Source organism: Hibiscus syriacus, unplaced genomic scaffold, assembly GCF_006381635.1.
Source record: "Hibiscus syriacus cultivar Baekdansim isolate YM2019G1 unplaced genomic scaffold, ASM638163v2 tig00111132_pilon, whole genome shotgun sequence".
Lineage (NCBI taxonomy): Eukaryota > Viridiplantae > Streptophyta > Magnoliopsida > Malvales > Malvaceae > Hibiscus > Hibiscus syriacus.
Genome location: NW_024062992.1, coordinates 1,005,021 through 1,023,649, shown reverse-complemented (window position 1 = coordinate 1,023,649; position 18,629 = coordinate 1,005,021). Strand labels below are relative to the sequence as shown.

At 34.4% G+C, this 18,629-nt stretch overlaps 2 protein-coding genes and 1 pseudogene across 2 annotated transcripts; 2 read left to right on the top strand and 1 right to left on the bottom strand.

The window, feature by feature from the left end:
- Positions 1-5,114: 5,114 nt before the first annotated feature.
- LOC120154584 (coiled-coil domain-containing protein 12-like) lies at positions 5,115-8,150 on the bottom strand. The gene is made up of 5 exons (XM_039166284.1): positions 7,966-8,150; positions 6,374-6,506; positions 6,176-6,290; positions 5,263-5,403; positions 5,115-5,216 (listed from the first exon to the last, which is right to left on the bottom strand). The coding sequence occupies exons 1-4, from the start codon at positions 8,115-8,117 to the stop codon at positions 5,348-5,350; spliced, it is 456 nt and encodes a 151-aa protein (XP_039022215.1). The 5' UTR covers positions 8,118-8,150; the 3' UTR covers positions 5,115-5,216; positions 5,263-5,347.
- Positions 8,151-9,324: 1,174 nt separating this feature from the next.
- On the top strand, positions 9,325-11,140 carry LOC120154586 (lysM domain receptor-like kinase 3). The gene has a single exon (XM_039166286.1). It carries the CDS (start codon positions 9,579-9,581, stop codon positions 10,833-10,835), a length of 1,257 nt encoding a protein of 418 aa, XP_039022217.1. The 5' UTR covers positions 9,325-9,578; the 3' UTR covers positions 10,836-11,140.
- Positions 11,141-11,423: 283 nt separating this feature from the next.
- On the top strand, positions 11,424-15,598 carry LOC120154582 (annotated as a pseudogene).
- The last annotated feature ends 3,031 nt before the right edge of the window (positions 15,599-18,629 follow it).

Sequence of the window (18,629 nt, the reverse complement as noted above, 5' to 3'; positions counted from 1 at the left end):
ACACCCCTGGCTTCGCTCATGTAGATAAAAATCAACTGCGGTCTTAGCCCAAAGGGTGTTATCCAGAATTGTGTCCGGTAGTTGTTTCCTCTCCACTTCAGATACCGGTATGGTACTGGCCGGTAACTCATACACGAGCCAACTTGAATCCATCATGTCCGACACGTCAGAGGGTTTCTCAAGAATCCTACATATGACGCCATGTGAATCGGGCTCTTGAATGGTGGGAGGGACCTCTTCAACGATGACAGTGGCCTCTTGAACGGTGGGAGGGGACTCTCGAGAAATGATAGGGGCCTCTTCAACGATAGGAGTGGACTCTTGAGGGATGACAGTGGCCTCTTGAACGGTGGGAGGGGACTCTCAAGGAATGATAAGGGCCTCTTTAACGATAGGAGTGGACTCTTGAAGGATGACAGGCGAGTCTGGCTTCTTCTTGCGGTGTCTTCGCACTATTGGGGTATACAGAGACTTAATAGAACGTGCACACCGTCTGATGCGTGAACTCTGTCGTGCAAGAAAAACCCGACGTAAAGCATCCACCTTATTGGTCCGCTAAATAATTAAATACAAATATCAGTAAATAAACAGACATGATATTTAAACAGTGAAAACAAAGACAAATATATTTCAAACTTTCAACCAAAAGACAAAAAAAAGACAAATACTAACTTCACAGTGTTAAAGAATACACAGTTTAGCAGAATTGGCAGCAACCGAATAAATTTACTTCAACCAAAAGACAAAACAAAAAGACAAATACTAACTTCACAGTGTTAATAAACAATTTAGCAGTATTGGCAGCAACCGAATAAATTTACTAAGCAATCTAAGTGAAATGGTTAATTTAAGTGAAATTACGAGTAAATTTATCATCAAGTTAAATATGGAAAATCTTAAACTTACCTCGTTGTGTAGAGTATGAACCTCATTCTGCAACGATACTACCATTTCGCGTAGAGCGGCAACCTCACCACGTAAAGTAGACACCTCCACACGCCATGCACCATCGTGATCGAGTAGAGTACCGATCTCCTCACGCAAGGCATTGACCTCATCACGTAACTCCCTTGACTCATCCCGTGGAGGTGGAGAACAGGGAGATAGAAGTCATGGCATCTTTGCCGGTCGCCTATCATGAGGTGATGGTGGAGAAGAGGCTCGATGATGTGACGGGATAGGTGATGGCTCTCGTTGTAGAGGTGTATAGTCGGGTCGATCAGGTGATGGCTCTGGGTGAGGTGATGGCTCTCGAAGTGGAGGAAGTGGAGGCTGCTCATCATTCATGCCATCAAGAAAACGCTGACTAGCTTGCCACCAATCAGTGGCAAGCTCAGCCTCCGTGGGTGTCAGTCTAATTAATGGAATGTTGGCCTCCTAAAAATATAAAAACTCAAACAAAGTTAAACGTCTACTATTAATAACTTGTTTATATATGATAGTATTTGTGTTAACTTACATTATTTATTGTCGCATATGGTATTAAGTCTTCCCAATCCAACAGACGTTTCCTCTTCCAGGAAATAGCCCTGGGAATATCATTTGAAGTTTTTATTGCATATGTCTTCATGGCGGGAAAGGCCTCGAATATCCAAATCTACACACAATATAATAACAAATATTAGTAATTGTTAAATAATTAATTATAATTTTGAAAACATTATATAGAAATTCTTACCTTAAAGGCCCAAACAAAGCCTGACAAAGTGTATTTCGACCCATCGCCCCACAAACTTTTGCGGTCATCAAAGGCAGACGACAACTTAGTCCAGATAGCTTTCCATATATATGAACCCCACGGAAACATATTCCATGCATTTAGGTCCTCTACCAATAATATTAGCTCCTGAGGAATAGGTTGTCTGGCCTCTCTGCCTAAAAAGCCGGCATACAAAAGTAGTAGAAGGCATACTCGGACAACATCAACGTCATTCATCCGAGTAAAACCATCTTTCTTATTAAACAATTTCTTCATGTCGTCGACGTGTAAGTTCAGCTTCTCTATTGACTCATCAGGAAAAACCCTGGATAACCATGATGGGCGGGTGATATGACGAGTGTACCGGCCTACATCATCGTGTCCGAATCGTAGACCAGTGATTAAGCAAAACTCCTTCCGCCCAAAACAAGTATACGCCGGTGGAAAATGAAACCATATCTCTTCCTCACCACGTTGTATACTGTCAGGTAGATCGCTAGTCATGGTTTGAAGCCACAAATGGGTCAAATTAGCATCTCCACCCGGATGTTGTACTCTCAGCCATGGCCCAAAGCAGGTTTCTTCAAACAATTTTCTTTGTGCAGGTGAAAGCTTCGAAGCAATTGTAGTGGCTAGGCTAACTTTATTCCTTAATGTCAATGAAGCCGAAAAAAATTTCTACAAAAACAATAAACATACCAAGTTAGATATACCAAAAGCTACACTGTCAAGATATACCAAAAACAATAAACATAAATAGTAGTTTATTCTTGAAACTAAAATTTGCAACACTGTTTTGTCTTTTGGTTGAAATGAAAATCGCAACGAGATAATGAGAATCGCAACGCGGAAATGACTATCGCAACGAGAGAATCGCAACGCGAAATGACTATCGTGACGAGAGAATCGCAACGCGAAATGAAAATCGCAACGCGAATGCGATTTTTATTTCGCGTTGCGATAGTTATTTCCGCGTTGCGATTTTCATTCTCGAAACTATTCTTCTTCTGCATTACTTCAACCAAAAGACAAAACAAAGACAAATACTAACTTCACAGGCTAAACAGTTTAGCAGTATTGGCAGCAATCGAATGAATTTAATAAGAAATCTAAGTGAAATGGTTAATCTATTATTAAAATTACCAGTAAACTTATCATCAATCTCAATATGAAAAACCTAAAATAATGCAAAAATTTCAAAAATAAAAATAAAAAAAACTAACCCTCGGAGGTTGATTTTCCATTTCTGAATGATTGTGAGGGATTTTTGACTGTGAATGGTTGTGAGGGATTTCGCCGACGATGGGGACGGAAATCTTCGGAGATGGGGATGGATTTCGCCGTAGAGAGTGAGAGATGGAGATGGGACTGAGTGTTGTGATTTTGGGTTTGAGGTTATGAGTTGCGATTACTGTGGACGGTTCAGTTTCCGATTTATTAAGAAAAAATTCGTGTTTGGAATTTGAAAAAAAAAATATGCGTTAATACGAATGGCGCTATGTAAATCGCGTTGTGAAAGTCAGAATCGCGTTGCGAAAGTCAGAATCGCGTTGCGAAAGTCAGTATCTCGTTGCGATTTTGTATTATCGCATTGCGATAGTAAGTATCGCATTGCGATAGTCAGTATCGCATTGCGATTTTCCCAATTCGCGTTGCGATTTACTTATTCGCATTGCGAATTGGGAAAATCGCAACGACACTGTAGACCATCGCAACGCGATTTCCAACTATCGCAACGCGAATTTGCGATAATGGAGATCGCGTTGCGAATTAGCGATCGCATTGCGATTTTGTTGGTCATTTTGGCAAATCCGGAAAAAGTTGGTTAAAATCGTATATTATAAGGCATTTTTGGTCACTGAGACGATTTTCTCTAAAATAAAAATAGAAGATGGTCGACGGTGGGAGATGATTATTTTGAAGTCTTTTTAAACTTAATAATAATAAAATGTTATTTTATTATTTATTTTAAATTATTTTTATATTTAATAATATAATAATAAATGTCACATCATACAAAAATAATAATAAAATAATCCATAGTGATCAAAGCATGAGCAATTTGAAAGTCCAGTGAGTAAATTATAAAAATTGAAAGTACAAGAAGTAAAATAAAAGAGAGAATAAAATTCACTGAGGAATGATATAATTTATCCATCTAAAACATATAATTATTAAAATTAAATATATTATGAAATAATATATTGCAAACTATATTAATTTTTAGTTGAGACTACAATATAATATATCCTAGGCAAAAGATATCCTTTCATAATTCCTAAGTACATACGTCCTATTGTTGATGTAAATACGATAATGGATCAATACAAAATGAGAGCAACTTAATCCTTTTTTATAATTTATAAAAACATAATTAAAAAAATTAAAAGATAATATAAGTTAATATATTCTTAACAAAATTAATTTATAATTGAAATCGTATTTAATATTCATCGTAACCATAATTCAATACTATTTTTAAATTTGTTTTAATTATAATTTATCGAAAACTATTGACCTTTAAATTTACTATTTGAGTTATGGGTTAATTAAAATAATAAAAATATATTTAGTATTTTTTATAAACTCATCAAATATTTTGATTTTGATTTTTTACACTGTTAATATTTTTATAGATTTAAAAAAAAGTTATTCAAGTATAGTTATTATTTTTGGATTTTTTTTAAATATTTTGAGTATAAATTAAATATAAAATCATTGGTCAATGACCTATTTAATATTTTAATAGTAATTTAGAAGTAAAACTAAATATTTATCTTTTTGTTAACGTTGTCACATCATCAATTTAACCAAGATAATAGAATGATCATTCTCATACAAATCGTTAACGTTAGTGACTCATTTGTTATTTTTAAAACTTAATTGAAGAAAACAAAATTTTATTCAAATATTAATGACTATTTATGTAATTTATCCTTATCTTTAAGACCGAGTGTAACAAATAAAACATAAATATTTTTTTTTTGTTAACATTGTCACATCATTAATTTAACAAAGATGATGAAATGATTATTTTGTTATAAATCGATAATGTTAATAATTCATTTGTTATTTTTAAAACTTCAATGAAGAATACGAAAATTTACTCAAATATTAATGATCGAGAGAGTAATACATATAACAAATAAGACACCGTGGGTGACTGTCAAGGAAGCAGATGGTTAAAAACACTCGATAATACTTCTTTCGCCTTTGATTGTTAGTTCAATAAAATTCCTCTTCCTCTAAACAGAAGTTTTTCAAAAAGAATCACGTCCTCATGTTCCTTCATCCCTACTGGAAGGGAAACTTGGTAATCAAGATATCTTGAAAAAGGGAATTCCGCATTACTTATTATACTTACCAGAAATGATGTATGTAAATCTTGCTGTCCAGGATCAATCCGAAAACCAAAATTGGGGTTGATTTCTGCAACAATTTTGGAATTCGGTGAAGACTAAAAGATCCGGCAAACATGGAATCATACAACTATGTTACAAATATACCCTTTCGGGTATGCCTTTATTTCTTGCTGGCCAATAAACAACAAAAGTGTAACCTTACAACTGTTTCACTGCATCATCAGACAGACATCTTGGTAAGTTAATGACCACAGTGGTTCGACGAGTCTGAGTTTGATATCGAGTTCTAATCTTCAATGGCATTTCCTCCTCCATCAGATTGTTTTTCTTGTTCTTGTTGCTCTGCAAAACACAATTTTAACACCGATTAAACAGATTTCGAAATGAAGTAAGCAGTCAGTCAATAAAAGGATAGCACAAGATCCCAGAAATTAACTATCAAGTATAAAATAAAGATCCAAGTCCATGGAGTCTGGGGAATGTCCCTCTGTACGCAGATATTTTGTTCTAACTCTTTTTTCCTGAGGTAAAGGATCCTCCAAATATATGGGAAAATAGAAAAATCTAACATTACCCCTATGAGATACATATCCATATCCGGTACTTACACCCGAATGCTACTAAATTAGACACACAGCCTTCCCACTGATTGCAAGAGAGGATGTTTCCAGGGTTTAACCCCATGATTATGCTTATAGCAGCACTAGACCATTACACCGTTAAAACATATAGCATAGAGGTATTTTATATAACTAGATAAGAAAACTAAAAAATCTAAATAAATAAATAAACACCAACTTTCCTTGTATATATTACTCGGACTCAGGCGTGAGGGTTAGAATACATGTATTTACCTGACATGGGTATCTTCAATTTTTTTCTAAGTTTCACATGTAATTGGAAGGTCATATCCCCATACCCGTGTCCAAAAATGTGTACAATGTAAGTGTCAGTTGATATACTTTGAATCCAATCAAATGGGATAGCTCGTCTGACTTTAAAGCAAATTTGGAGCATGAAATTCATTATTATCGCTAAAATCTAAGGTTCCCATGAAAACTGAATCTAATTTGAATATTCCATATATGTAGAAGAAAACAGTTGACTTGCTTACCCATAAGTTTGAACATTGCCTTCTGTGTGCGCCTTTCAAGCTTATCGAGCTTCTTCTGCACATCCCTTCGAAGATCCCAGTTTGGTTTCTTGGGAGCAATGTTGACAAATGGATCCTACACCATTTGATCCACAATTAGAACAAATGTAAAGAAACGCTGTTTTTTTGTTAAACATTATATTGAAGATAAACAAGCACCTCTTTTTCTTCTGATGCTGCAGGTGCTGCTGAAACAGGGTCTTCAAACTTCGGCAGCACCGGGGGAGCAACCTTACCCTCCTGAAGCTCTTTATCATGAGGCACGTAATTTCGAAACTTCATGCTAGGGTTACTGTGGAACAAAAAGGACAACGAAGGCATACATGCTAATGATCAAAACTGTCGGTGAAAGAGAACAAAGCAGACATCCATGTAAACAGATTCTATAACTTAATGCTGAAAACTCCATGTTACAAAAAAAGACCAGCAGCGAAGTAGTACGTTTTGATGATTGAAATATTGAGTTCAATGACAGTATACAGACAACCCTCTTTATATAAATTCTGTGATTCATACAAGTTATAAACTAGAAATACCTAAAATTTATTTAGATCTATGGGAAGGTTGGAAAGTGAAGAGAATTAAGGAAGACCAGTGCTGTTCATTGTTTCAAGAATTTTTCAGGAAGGCAATGAATAACAAGTGTTACCTGTCACAAGATACCCGACAATCCCACATTCATTCAGCTTGCAAAAATCGAGATGATACGAAGGGATAGGATGGATCATTGCCCTCATCCTTAATTTTTACAACTTTGATTCATTGCAGTTGACAAAAAATCACAAGGTTAGAAAAATTTTCTCCTGAACTTTGCATTAAACAACCTCATTCCTACCACACTAGCATGCATAGCCATTGCGAAAAAAATTCCCAGATCCGCCCAACTTCTAATCCTTCTTAACAAGCAAAGTCTCTTAGAAAACAGACACGATCATGGGACCTTCCCACCACACAACCAAAAGCCTTCCTTACCTTCCTCGTTCTCCAAATTATCCATAAAAGGGAAACCTTAGCCTCTCCTTTCCCTTCGAGTTTACAAAAGAACACCCAAAATCATAGAGCAGCTTTTACATATGGAAATATTTTTTTCAGTCCTATTTGGTGCTGTAATCAGTTCAAGCAAGCAAGATATATGAACCCCGGTATCTTAATACATGAATCAAGCAGCTCGTAAGCCTAATTGAGCTTTTTAATTTTTAAGATTATAAGTATATTTTATTTAATACTCCAACGAGTTTGTGTGTATAAAATAAAATTTAGAAACGAAAGAAAAAAACAACAACAATACAACATAGTCAAGATTAATGAAGTGGAAATCAAAGAACCTTCGAGGCTCGAGGTTCTAGCATAATGTTTCTACTAAGCTCGACTGCTTGAGTTATTTAAACCCTAGTTATATCAGTCAAATTCAACTATGAATAATAATATTCCTATACCCTTAGTCGAAAACAGCCATATTTTCACAAGATAAACAGAACCCATCATGAAACCAATTGTTAAAACATAGTTCACATTGAGTTTATGCTAAAATTGAAAGGAGGGAAAAAAATTCTGGGTTGGAAACTAAAAATATGTAAGCTTTTTCATGCTATTCCTATACCCACAGTCCAAAACAGTCATATCTTCGCAAGATAAACAAAATCCATTATCAAGCCAATTATTAAAACATAATGCATAGTAATTTTATGTTAATAAACAAAGAATACAGAAAATTAAGAAAATAAATAGCGTATGTATGCCTTTTAACTTACTCTTCTTCATTAGTTTCATCCCTTTGATTTTCAGCAGCTTGAGCAGAATCTTCATCTGGGGCATTCAAAAGTTCCTGAGCTGCTTTAAGAGCCTTAAGCCTCTCTCGACGTGACGCGGCCGCTTGTTCTATCGATTCCTCTTCGGTGGCCATATCTCGCCGGTTTCAATTGGGTCGAGCTGGGTTTTCTCCGATTTAAATAGGATTACAAGATTTTAAGGTAAAATACACCTTAGGTAATCAATTATGTATTTAATGACAAATTTACTAATTTTTTTCTAAAAATTACAAATAGGTCACTAAATTAATGTTTATTTGGATATTAATATTTTTAGATTATATTTGAGTAAAAAGGAAAAAAATTATCTACATCTAATATGAATATACCATGTGTTGTGTTTTTATCAATGACATTTTTATTTTTTAAAAATGGTAATTTAATATTAAAGTAGAATGAAAATTTAAGTATTAAAATGAAAAATAAATTTAATTCATGAGTCAAACTATGAATTAAGCCCAAGTTAAACAACATACCCATGCAAATTAATAAAATTACATATTTAATTTTTAGGATGAAGTACATTTATAGAGTGTTGTTTTATTGAGTCTCATATCTATTAAAAACTTATAAGATGTTATTTTATTAAGTCTTCAACTATTAAAAGTTATAAAATGGTCATCCAATTATTCATATGTTCTAAACTCATATTTTTCTGTTAAAAATATTGATTGTCTGAGCTAGACATTAACATGGTGACTGAGATATAATGAAATATGATCCTATAATCGTTTGAGTTGTATTTTACGGATCGATTCTCTATTTACACTATGGCATCGAGTTAGTGTTTGAAAACAACGACGGTTCTAGAATATATCATTAAAATGTTAGTTTATCAAATTTTAGTTAGTAAGTTAACACCCAACTCATATAATTATACATTTTTATTTAAAAATTGACGAGTTTAAAATACATGAACAATCAAATGATCATTTTATAATTTTTAATAATCGAATACTCAATAAAACATCAAATATATAATCAAAAGATATATTATAACTTTTAATAATAAAAAATTCAATAAAGTGACCTTCTATAACCAAAGCACTATTTACTGACTTTACCCTAATTTGTATGAGCTCCGCATCATAACAAAGGGTTGGGCAGGAGGTGAATCAAAAGAAAAGGAAATTTACATAATCTGCCAAAACCTACTTTGCGAATTGAATCACAAGTTTGTGATCCGACCAACAAATCCTTCGAACACTAAGCAGTGGCAAATTTGTTTTTTCGTTGCGAAGAAATCCTGCAGTCATGGGAGAAAAAATTGAAATTTGAAATTCTTCTTCAAAGTTTAAGCAGTCTTGTCTGCTGAAAAATCAATACTCGAGTTTTAATTTCACCTCATTTGATATTAGACAACACTGCAAATCTTACAAAGCAGCACGTAGCTTTCCCCTTATGTTTCCTAACCTCCACCGCCACCGCCACCTCCTCCGCCGTCACAACCACCCCGAACAACCAGTTCCCACCTTATAAACTCCCAAATTTCTTTGCAAAAACCCAAACTTTCCCTTTGAAAAACAAGAAAAAGTTTTCATTTCCACCCCTTCCTAATGTGTAGATCTAAAAAAAGCACAGATGTAGTCCAACCAAGATCATCGAATTCATCTCAAGTACCCAAAACCTCAAAATCCTCGAAATTTTCATCTTCTTTGTCTGAACCATCTTCCAGTACCACTTCCAAGACCAACAATTCAATTCTTTCTTCAAGCTACTTCGACAACAACATTTCAAATTACTCATTTTCAACCCAGACTTCCAAAAATCTCTCATCCATCAGAGATTCTCTCCCTGAAAATCCCCACATCTATGATTTCTCCGACATCTGCTCGGCCACCAATAACTTCCGGTCGAAGCGCTTTTCATCGTCTTCGGCATCATCTTCATGGCTCTGTAACCTTCAAGGTAAACAAGTTGTTGTTTTCCAAAGGAAAATGAGACGTTCAATCGAGTTAGCTAACTTGGTTCACACTCTATCAGTGATTTGTAAGAGTCACCATACTAGTTTAATCAAGCTTTTGGGTGTTTCCTTGTCAGGGAATTATATTTATCTTGTTTATGAATATGTGCATGGAATTAACCTTGGAGATTGTTTAAGGAATCCCAAGAACCCAAGTTTTACCATACTTTCTTCTTGGATTTCTCGTATGCAAATTGCTACTGATATCGCTCATGGATTGGATTATATTCACCATTGTTCGGGTCTCGAAACTAGCTTCATTCATAACCATATAAAGATCACAAGTATTTTAGTAGCTGAAGGTTCGTTAATGGCTAAACTTTGTCATTTTGGCACTGCTGAATTATGTGGGGAAGTGCTGAAACAGGAGGGGTCGCCGAAAACTCTTGGAAGATCGAAAAGTAAAGTTGTGAAAATTGAAGGAACAAGGGGTTATATGGCACCTGAGCTTCAATTTACTGGTTTGGTGACTCAAAAATGTGATGTTTATGCATTTGGGGTAGTAATTTTGGAGCTTTTGAGTGGGAAGGAGGCTTTGAAGTTCTTGGTTGATGAAGAGACCGGGGGGTACGAAAGAGTGAGTGTTATAGACACCGCTAAGGAGGCAGCAGCCGGTGGTGGTGCAGGGGTGAGAAGGTGGATAGATAGGAGGTTGAAGGACTCTTTTCCGGTGGAAGCGGCTGGGAAGATGGTGTTGGTGGCATTGGAATGTTGTGAGGAAGATCCAGAGAAGAGGCCTGATATGAACAAAGTTGCAGGGCAGATTTCAAAGTTGTATTTGGAGTCTAAGAATTGGGCTGACAGTATTGGTTTACCTTCTGATATCTCAGGCTCAATTGCCCCAAGGTGAATAAGAACATATTTTACTCAGTTTTGACGATGAGAGCGTCGAATATGTGTTGGCATTGTGGCGGTCAAGAGAATGTTCAAGTTTTTTCATTTATTTGGAGGTCTTTGGAAGATCATATCCTTCATACTCAGATAAAGAAAGATGGAGCAACATAGAAGCAAGCCATCATGATGCCTTTAAGCAATTGATATTTGTACACATTGTGAATATTATACAGATTTGAGATCATTTTTTGGTAGAGATGTTTTGGATCGTAAATATTGAAATTTGAACCTACATCATAAACCACTAGACTGAACTTTGAGGTCTTTTTTTGCAGAGCTTTTTTTTTTACATGATTGTTTCAAATTAGGTTCCTACATATTCTTTATTTTGTTGTACTAACATATTGATTTAAGAGGTTTTCCCTTACATTAATGTATTGTTATGGTTTTGAATCTTTTTTTAATTCAGCACTCTGGGTTGTCAGGATCTTTCCCAACTTGTGTTCTTCAACGAGAACTCGGTGTTTGTGTGTTTTTTGTCTCTTGAGGCCCCGTTTGGTTCATGTCATATTTTATTCCTAGGAGGAATATTTTTTTACGGGTAATGATACCCATGTTTGGATGGGCTACATTCCCAGATGCAGGTAAAGGATGAACACCAACAGTAGTATTTTTTCCTGTTTTCCCGGGAATATCAGTCCCCCATTTCTCTTAGGTATTTTCTTATTCCCGGTCTCCGTTGTCTAAAACACCCTTCTCCTCGCTTGGTTCTGGCTGAAAGAAAATCTGCTTCTTCTATTTGGTGTTCAGATTTGGAGTTCTAGTTCGGTTCGCTACCTCTGCTTCACTCTGTTATATTGCATTTTCTGTTTTCGATCCTACTGATCCTTGCTCTGTCTCCTTCGTTTCTTTTTCAAAGCTACCTGATCGCAAAACTTTATCTCATATTTTCTCTCTTATTTTTTCTTTTTCCAGGTTTGTTTATATTTCTCGTTTGTTAAGCTAATGGAAAAGAAAAATGTCAATGAATTAACAACCATTTTCATGGTTTAGGTTCCTTTTCCAGTCCCTTCAATACCCATCTAAAACTCCGCTTTCTTTTACATGAAAAATCTCTACGAATATTTTACCGAACACCCATTACTCAAATCGTATCCCTAAAACCCCCCATTAAACCCCATTTCTCATTCTGTCGAAGTGTCTCAAACTTTTCCTATTTCCGCTACAACCAATCGCCAAAATCTCCACTTTCTTTTACGAGATAGCATTTCTCTAGAGACTTCTCTTCCTACGAGCTACGTGATGATGATCTTTTGGCTGATGTATTTGCTGAAATAGAACTCGAGAAGCAACAAGAAAAAGAGGATAGGAAGAGAAAAGTTTTGGATGAAAAGGATATTGATGAAGAGGACAAAGAAGATTATATGGGTGTTATGCCACTGATAGAGAAGCTTGAAAATAGGGCGTTAAAGGAAAAGAATTTTCATATATCATTTGAGCAGCGCATGGATTCAGATTTCAAAAACGAGGATGAGGGGAATTAAGAGACGTGGGAAAACTAATTTGAGAGGAAACAAAAGATGCATACGCAGTTGATAAAGAACTTCTGTGAGTCAGGTAAATGAACAAACCTTGTTTTAGTTATTGCGTTGCTTATTTACTCTTACTAATACTAGTATAACATGTATATGGGTGCACATTGTGTAGAATGCTTATAGCACTCAAACACACTAGAGTTGACAATATTTAACACTCTATCAAGAAAAATGAAACACTCAAACAAAAAAACTCCATTGCCACAGGGATTCATGAACGTCTCAAAATTTATATCGAAAAAAAACATAAAAATGACATGTATACATTAATTGCAGCTAAAATTTTGATTTATAAGTGATATTTATGAAATTTTATCAATTGGTCCATTATTAAATTACATTTTTGAATTTGCCAGTGACACTAGATGATACTTTTAAATAGATGAATAGAATTGACAAGTTTGAGGAAAAGCATTTTAAACTTCGCCCTGAATATAGAGCCATTGGTGACTTGATGAATCTACTTAAAGTTACAGAAGGCAAGGAGAAATTTATCCTTAAGCCAAAATTGAATAGGGCAATGAGGCTCCTTCAATGGAAGGAAGCCTACGATCCTAATAATCCTGCCAATTATGGAATTATGAAGGATTATCAAGTTGGTCCTTCTGTTGATCGTGAGGAAGAAGCTGAAGAGGAGAATGAGAAGAAAATAATAAGAAAAGCTAGTAGGGATGAGGATAAAGAAGAATTTGATGACATGAAAGGATAACATACTATTAAAGAAGCTCAATGCTATTGATAAGGAACTGCTAGAGGAGGAAATCAGAGACCTTGCAGAGGAAAGAAATTCTTTGATAGAAAAGAAAATAAGACCTCTTTACAAAAAGGTAAGTGTATACCAGAGCTCCTTCATTTATTTTGCTTCAAAGGTCAAACAAATCAGTTATTTTTTAAATGGTTGAGGAACAGAATTCTAAGCTAATATTATTCTTACATTTTCTTTTATATATATATATATATATATATATATATATATATATATATATATATATATTATTCATATTCATGCTTTTCATAGGCAGGTCTGGTATTTGTAGTTCTTCTCTTTGACTCCCTTTTGTCATTAAAATAGGTTATAACATTGAGAAATTGAACTTCCTTCAACCGAATTTTATTCATTATATTCTCTATATTATGTGAATCCATATATTCATTGTTTTTCATTGCGTTCTGACTCCCCTCCTTTATGGGTATGTATATTAATTTTTAATACAACTTTAAGCATTACCAGTATGACTCATTTGATGATATATATTTGCATTGTATCGTTTCAAGTTACAAGTTTTTGTTTTTCAAACAGTTTCATCTTGCATGTAACTAACTTGGTTTTTGTTGAATGATGGCAGGGTTTTGATATGAGGCTGATAAACATTGATTTCATTTGAATTTGTTTTGTCGTTAAATTGATTTCCATGAAGCACATCCAAAGTTGATATTGTCCAGGGAGGGCAAGTGGTCAAGTACACCGCTTTCTTGGCGTGTGGAAACTATCATGGTGTTGTTGGATATGCAAAAGCCAAAGCAGTCCCTATTGCACTTCAAAAGGTAGCTTTTCACTGCTTTTATTTAAACTTTTTAATTTATACTTGGCTAGTAAATCTTGTCTGTTCAGACATGTTTTACATCCCTATGCCAGCATAGTTCCATTTTAATTTTGGAAAAGGCGTAGTATGCAGTTACAAATTAGCCATGTAAGTGGGAATAAGGGTAAAGCATAAGAAAATTTGACACTGGTTGATCCACTACAGTTTCACCTATGTTAATTGGCAGCTGGGCTTAGGTGTGAGGGTTAGGTGTGGATGTGTTCGAGATGGGTATATTCATTTTTAAAAAAGGTTTTCCATGTATTTGAAATTTCATTAGAGGATCATATCTCTATATTCATATCGGAAAATGTGATGGATATGGATATCATAGGTATTTCAAGATATTTTTAGAGTTGGAGCAATGTATGTTTCAAGTTTCAACTAAACATTGCAATTTTAGAGGTTTTAACAAATAATACAATCACCCCCACCCCCAAAAAAGAAGAAAACAATAAAAAAAAAGGCAACATTAAAAAATATAAAGAAGAAGAATCCATTTTATTTTTCTTTTATATGGATATTTTGAAAGAGTCCCTTCTATGCATGTTTTGCATGATATCTACGTTTTAGATTTTTTATACAACAAAATCGTACAATGTTACTCTAGAATTATTGTAAAGTAAATGTTTTGTTTTGTATGTTCAAAAGCTGTACATTTTAGTTTTTTCTTTGCTATGTTTTTAAATAAACCTTGTTCTGGCTTTTATCTAATTCCTTGGGGGCAGTCTTGCTAATGTTAAGGATTTTTGGATTTTCTTATGATTGCTTTTTATACTGTTACTTCTTACCATGCTGCTATGATTTCTGGGCTAGAGTAGTGAAATCAGTTTAATTTGAAAGGTGTTTAATATCGTCAATATTGTCCCTAATGAACATGTTCGTGAATATCATTAATCATCTTTTAATGTCACTAGCTTGATGAATTTATGTGACATGTACTGACAAATATAACCTACCAACAGGTATATTAGAAATGCTTTCAGAATCTTCACTATATTGAACGACATGAGGAGCACACTATAGCCATCCTATTCAAACATCATATAAGAAGACTAAGGTATGCATAACTCTCTCTTTTTTCACGATTTTTAATCTAGATCTTCCCCTTGAGTTAATTGTTCACATCTTTTGATGCTAGAGTTTCTCTACTTTCACTATTTTAATCTTTTTATGCTTTGGTAGGTCTATCTCTGGCCTGCACCAACTACAACGGGTATAAGATCTGGAAGAAAAGTTTAAAACATCTTGCTTTTAGTTGGCTTTAAGAATATCAAATCAAAGGTAATAAAGTGTTATCGATTCTGCATTTTGGTTGGACTCGGGTGTATGTTGGATATAGATAGATGTTTGACGCTGTTATATTTTATTAATTTTCCCAAGTTTGTTCATGTGTTTAGATGATTCCTAGAGTTTCATTTCTTGTACTCATATATAGATATATGTCATATACATGAGAGATGGAACAACTTAGAAGTGATTGGGAATGGTGTTTAGAATTCAACTCTTTGTATTGCTAATCTGAACAATCTTCCCAAGTTATTGGCTGTAGGAATCCTCACAACACCGTCAAGACTATTCTTGAAGCCTCAATGCAATAAGTAACTCATTCACCCATATAATCAGAATAGGGTATAGAACGACACTTTTGCTTGCAAATTATTTGGATTCTACTTTGAAAACTATTAATTTCTCTTGGTAATTGTTGAATCAAGGTTGAACAGTTGAAGGAGCCAAATTCGAATATTCTAATGCTTCAAGTAGCTTGTGAATTTATTGAGCTCTTTTTTTATATTTTTTTGTGTATCTAATATAGTCAACATATATGATTAAGTTTAGAATGTCATGGCTATTATCTTTTGTAAATCTGAACATTGTACAAACTTTTGATGGTTAATGTTATACTTCTTTTTGTTATGTAAGCTAAACGAAGAATGTAAGCTTATAAAATTGTATTCGGTATGGATGAGTTCATATCTGCTATTCGGTATATTGGATAGTCTTGTCAAAATTATCGTGGCTAATTTCTGTTGCAACAGTTGTTTGTAGTATATGGCTTGCAAGTAATAAATATTATATCTTAGATAACAAAAATAATTTACATCTTTTTATTATTATGAATATCTATGATAAATTATTGTATATAGAAAAATGTAAACCTTGTCGATTGAAAAATACAAGAAGCCTCTCAGTGAATGCGTCACGTATGAACCGAAACTAGTTTCCACAATGTAAATATTTAGTTAAATGTTGATGTAAAATTTTAATATATTTTTACATAAATTATGTAAAATTTAATATTAATTAAAATTAAAATAATACATGATATATTTAAATACTCAAGTAATATATTATTAACATATATAATTTTTATATAAATAATTTTTATTTAAATATTTAGAATTTCACTTGTTAAAAAATATAGAACAAGGACAATTTAGTAAAATATACATTCAAGTAATCTTTTATTCCTTCAACCAAACACTGTAATCTTACATTCCTACCAAACCTACCAAACACAGTAATGTAACATTCCTAGTAATCCTATTCTTTGGTAATCTTTTATTCTCATTGGTAATCTTTTATTCACACTGATAATCTTACATTCTGTGAACCAAACGTACAATAATGGATATACGTAGAAGTGCAGCAGATCCCAGGAATTAATGAAACATCGACCTTGTATTTAGGGACGGATTTAAAATTTTATCGTTTATTGTATTTTGGGGCGGACTTAAAATTAAAATTTTATATTAAGGGTATATTTATAAAATTTTAAGATAGATGAATTTATAAAAATTAAAAATGAAAATAAATTATTAATAAATATATAAATTTAACACTTTTTAAGAGGAACGACTGTTTTCTTTCTATGGATCCCTAATAGCGTTATCAATGCTGTCAAATAGCCTACAGGAGGAGTTTTTCAAAATTTAAGTTCCCTGGTACAAGACGTTCCTTTCATTAGTGCCTGACTAGACATCACTTTTGGTGGGGGGAATACTATTGTCTGGATCTCTCTCTTTCAGTCACAACCAAAGACTATCTACATTGGACATATATTGTACTCCTTCAACATTTACTTTACATTTGAATAATTGATCATAACTTCAAATGTGACAAATTCGTGTCTCACACTAAATCATCTTATTCCTCATTCCTAAAGTTGACAGCCCCGAGTTATTCTCTAATTTTCGACCAATTAATTTATACATGGTCCTTTATAAACTTGCGACGAAAATTATTGCTAATAGATTTTGTGTTATTTTTCTTAAAACTATTAGTCACATCATACCAGTTTTATCGTGAGACAAAACATTATAGATAATATCATAGCCGTTCAGGAAGTTATACACTCGATGCGGAAAAAGAAAGAAAATTAGATTGACAACTTTGAAAGTTGATTTAAAAAAGATCTATGATGGGGTTGATTAGGTTTTCCTCTCTGATTCTATTCAAGGCATGGGGTGCCTGGATAGCCTTCATAATAGCATCATGGATGCGGTTACTTTGACTTGTATTCAAATCCTATGGAATGGGTCCCTTTCTGAGGAATTCAAATCGTTTAGAGGTATTCGACATGATGTTCGCTGCCCGTTTGTTTATTCGTGTTGAGCATGGAACGCCTGGGTCATAGTATTAGCTATGCAATAGACATTGGTATTTGGGAGCCGATGATCCTCTCTCGCGGTGGCCCACCTTTATCCTATCTGTTTTTCGTTGATGATTTAATCATCCTCTGCAAAGCAACTGAAAACCAAGCTACTCTCGCCAGAAGCATTCTTGATTAATTCAGTAGATACTCAGGCCATAAGGTGATAGTCGCGCACCCTTGCATCCGGATTGGCCATGTGGGACAAAGCAGTTGCTTCAGCAAGAATCTTGGTTCCAGTTACCCCACTATCGTACCAGAATTTAATGTTTCTTTCATCGCCTACTGACTAGCGGATATTCTCACGATTAAAGTCCCAGACCCGAGTAAGCGATTTCCAAATAAAAGAGACGTTTCTTACTTCGATGTACGTTGGGAGAAGTTCTTTCATTTTGTATTTTGAGCGAAGCATTTTAACCCACAAAGTGTCCGAAAGCATCAGGAGATTGTACCCCAAATGAATAAAGAAAGCCTCATTTTGGGGTTGGAGGGTCTAATGCCAAGGCCTCCATGGGTAGTCGGTTGGCAACAAGATTTTCAATTGACGACAGCCATCATAGGATTTTCTTTCGTGCCTCCCCAAATAAACTGACGAGCAATTTGTTCGATTTGGTTACAAACAACTTTTGGTATTGCCACCGTCTGCATAAAGTAATTCGAGATTGTCATGAGTGTTGTCTTCGCCAAAGTCGCGCCCGACCATTTGAACAAAGCTAAAGTTTTCTTTTCGTTCAATACTAAAGATGTTGCAGACATGTTTTGTTCTATCCTTAATGGTCAACGTGCTACAAACCTGGGGAACTACTTGGGTATGCTGTTGTTTCATAGTAGAGTGACGAAGAGTACATTTCAATTCATTATCGATAAAGTTCGGAATAAAATAAATAGTTGGGTGGCGATTACTCTCTCTGTGCTGGATAATGGGGATTGAAACATGCGGTTCCTTAACATCCATTTGTAGAATGATGTTATTAAATCCA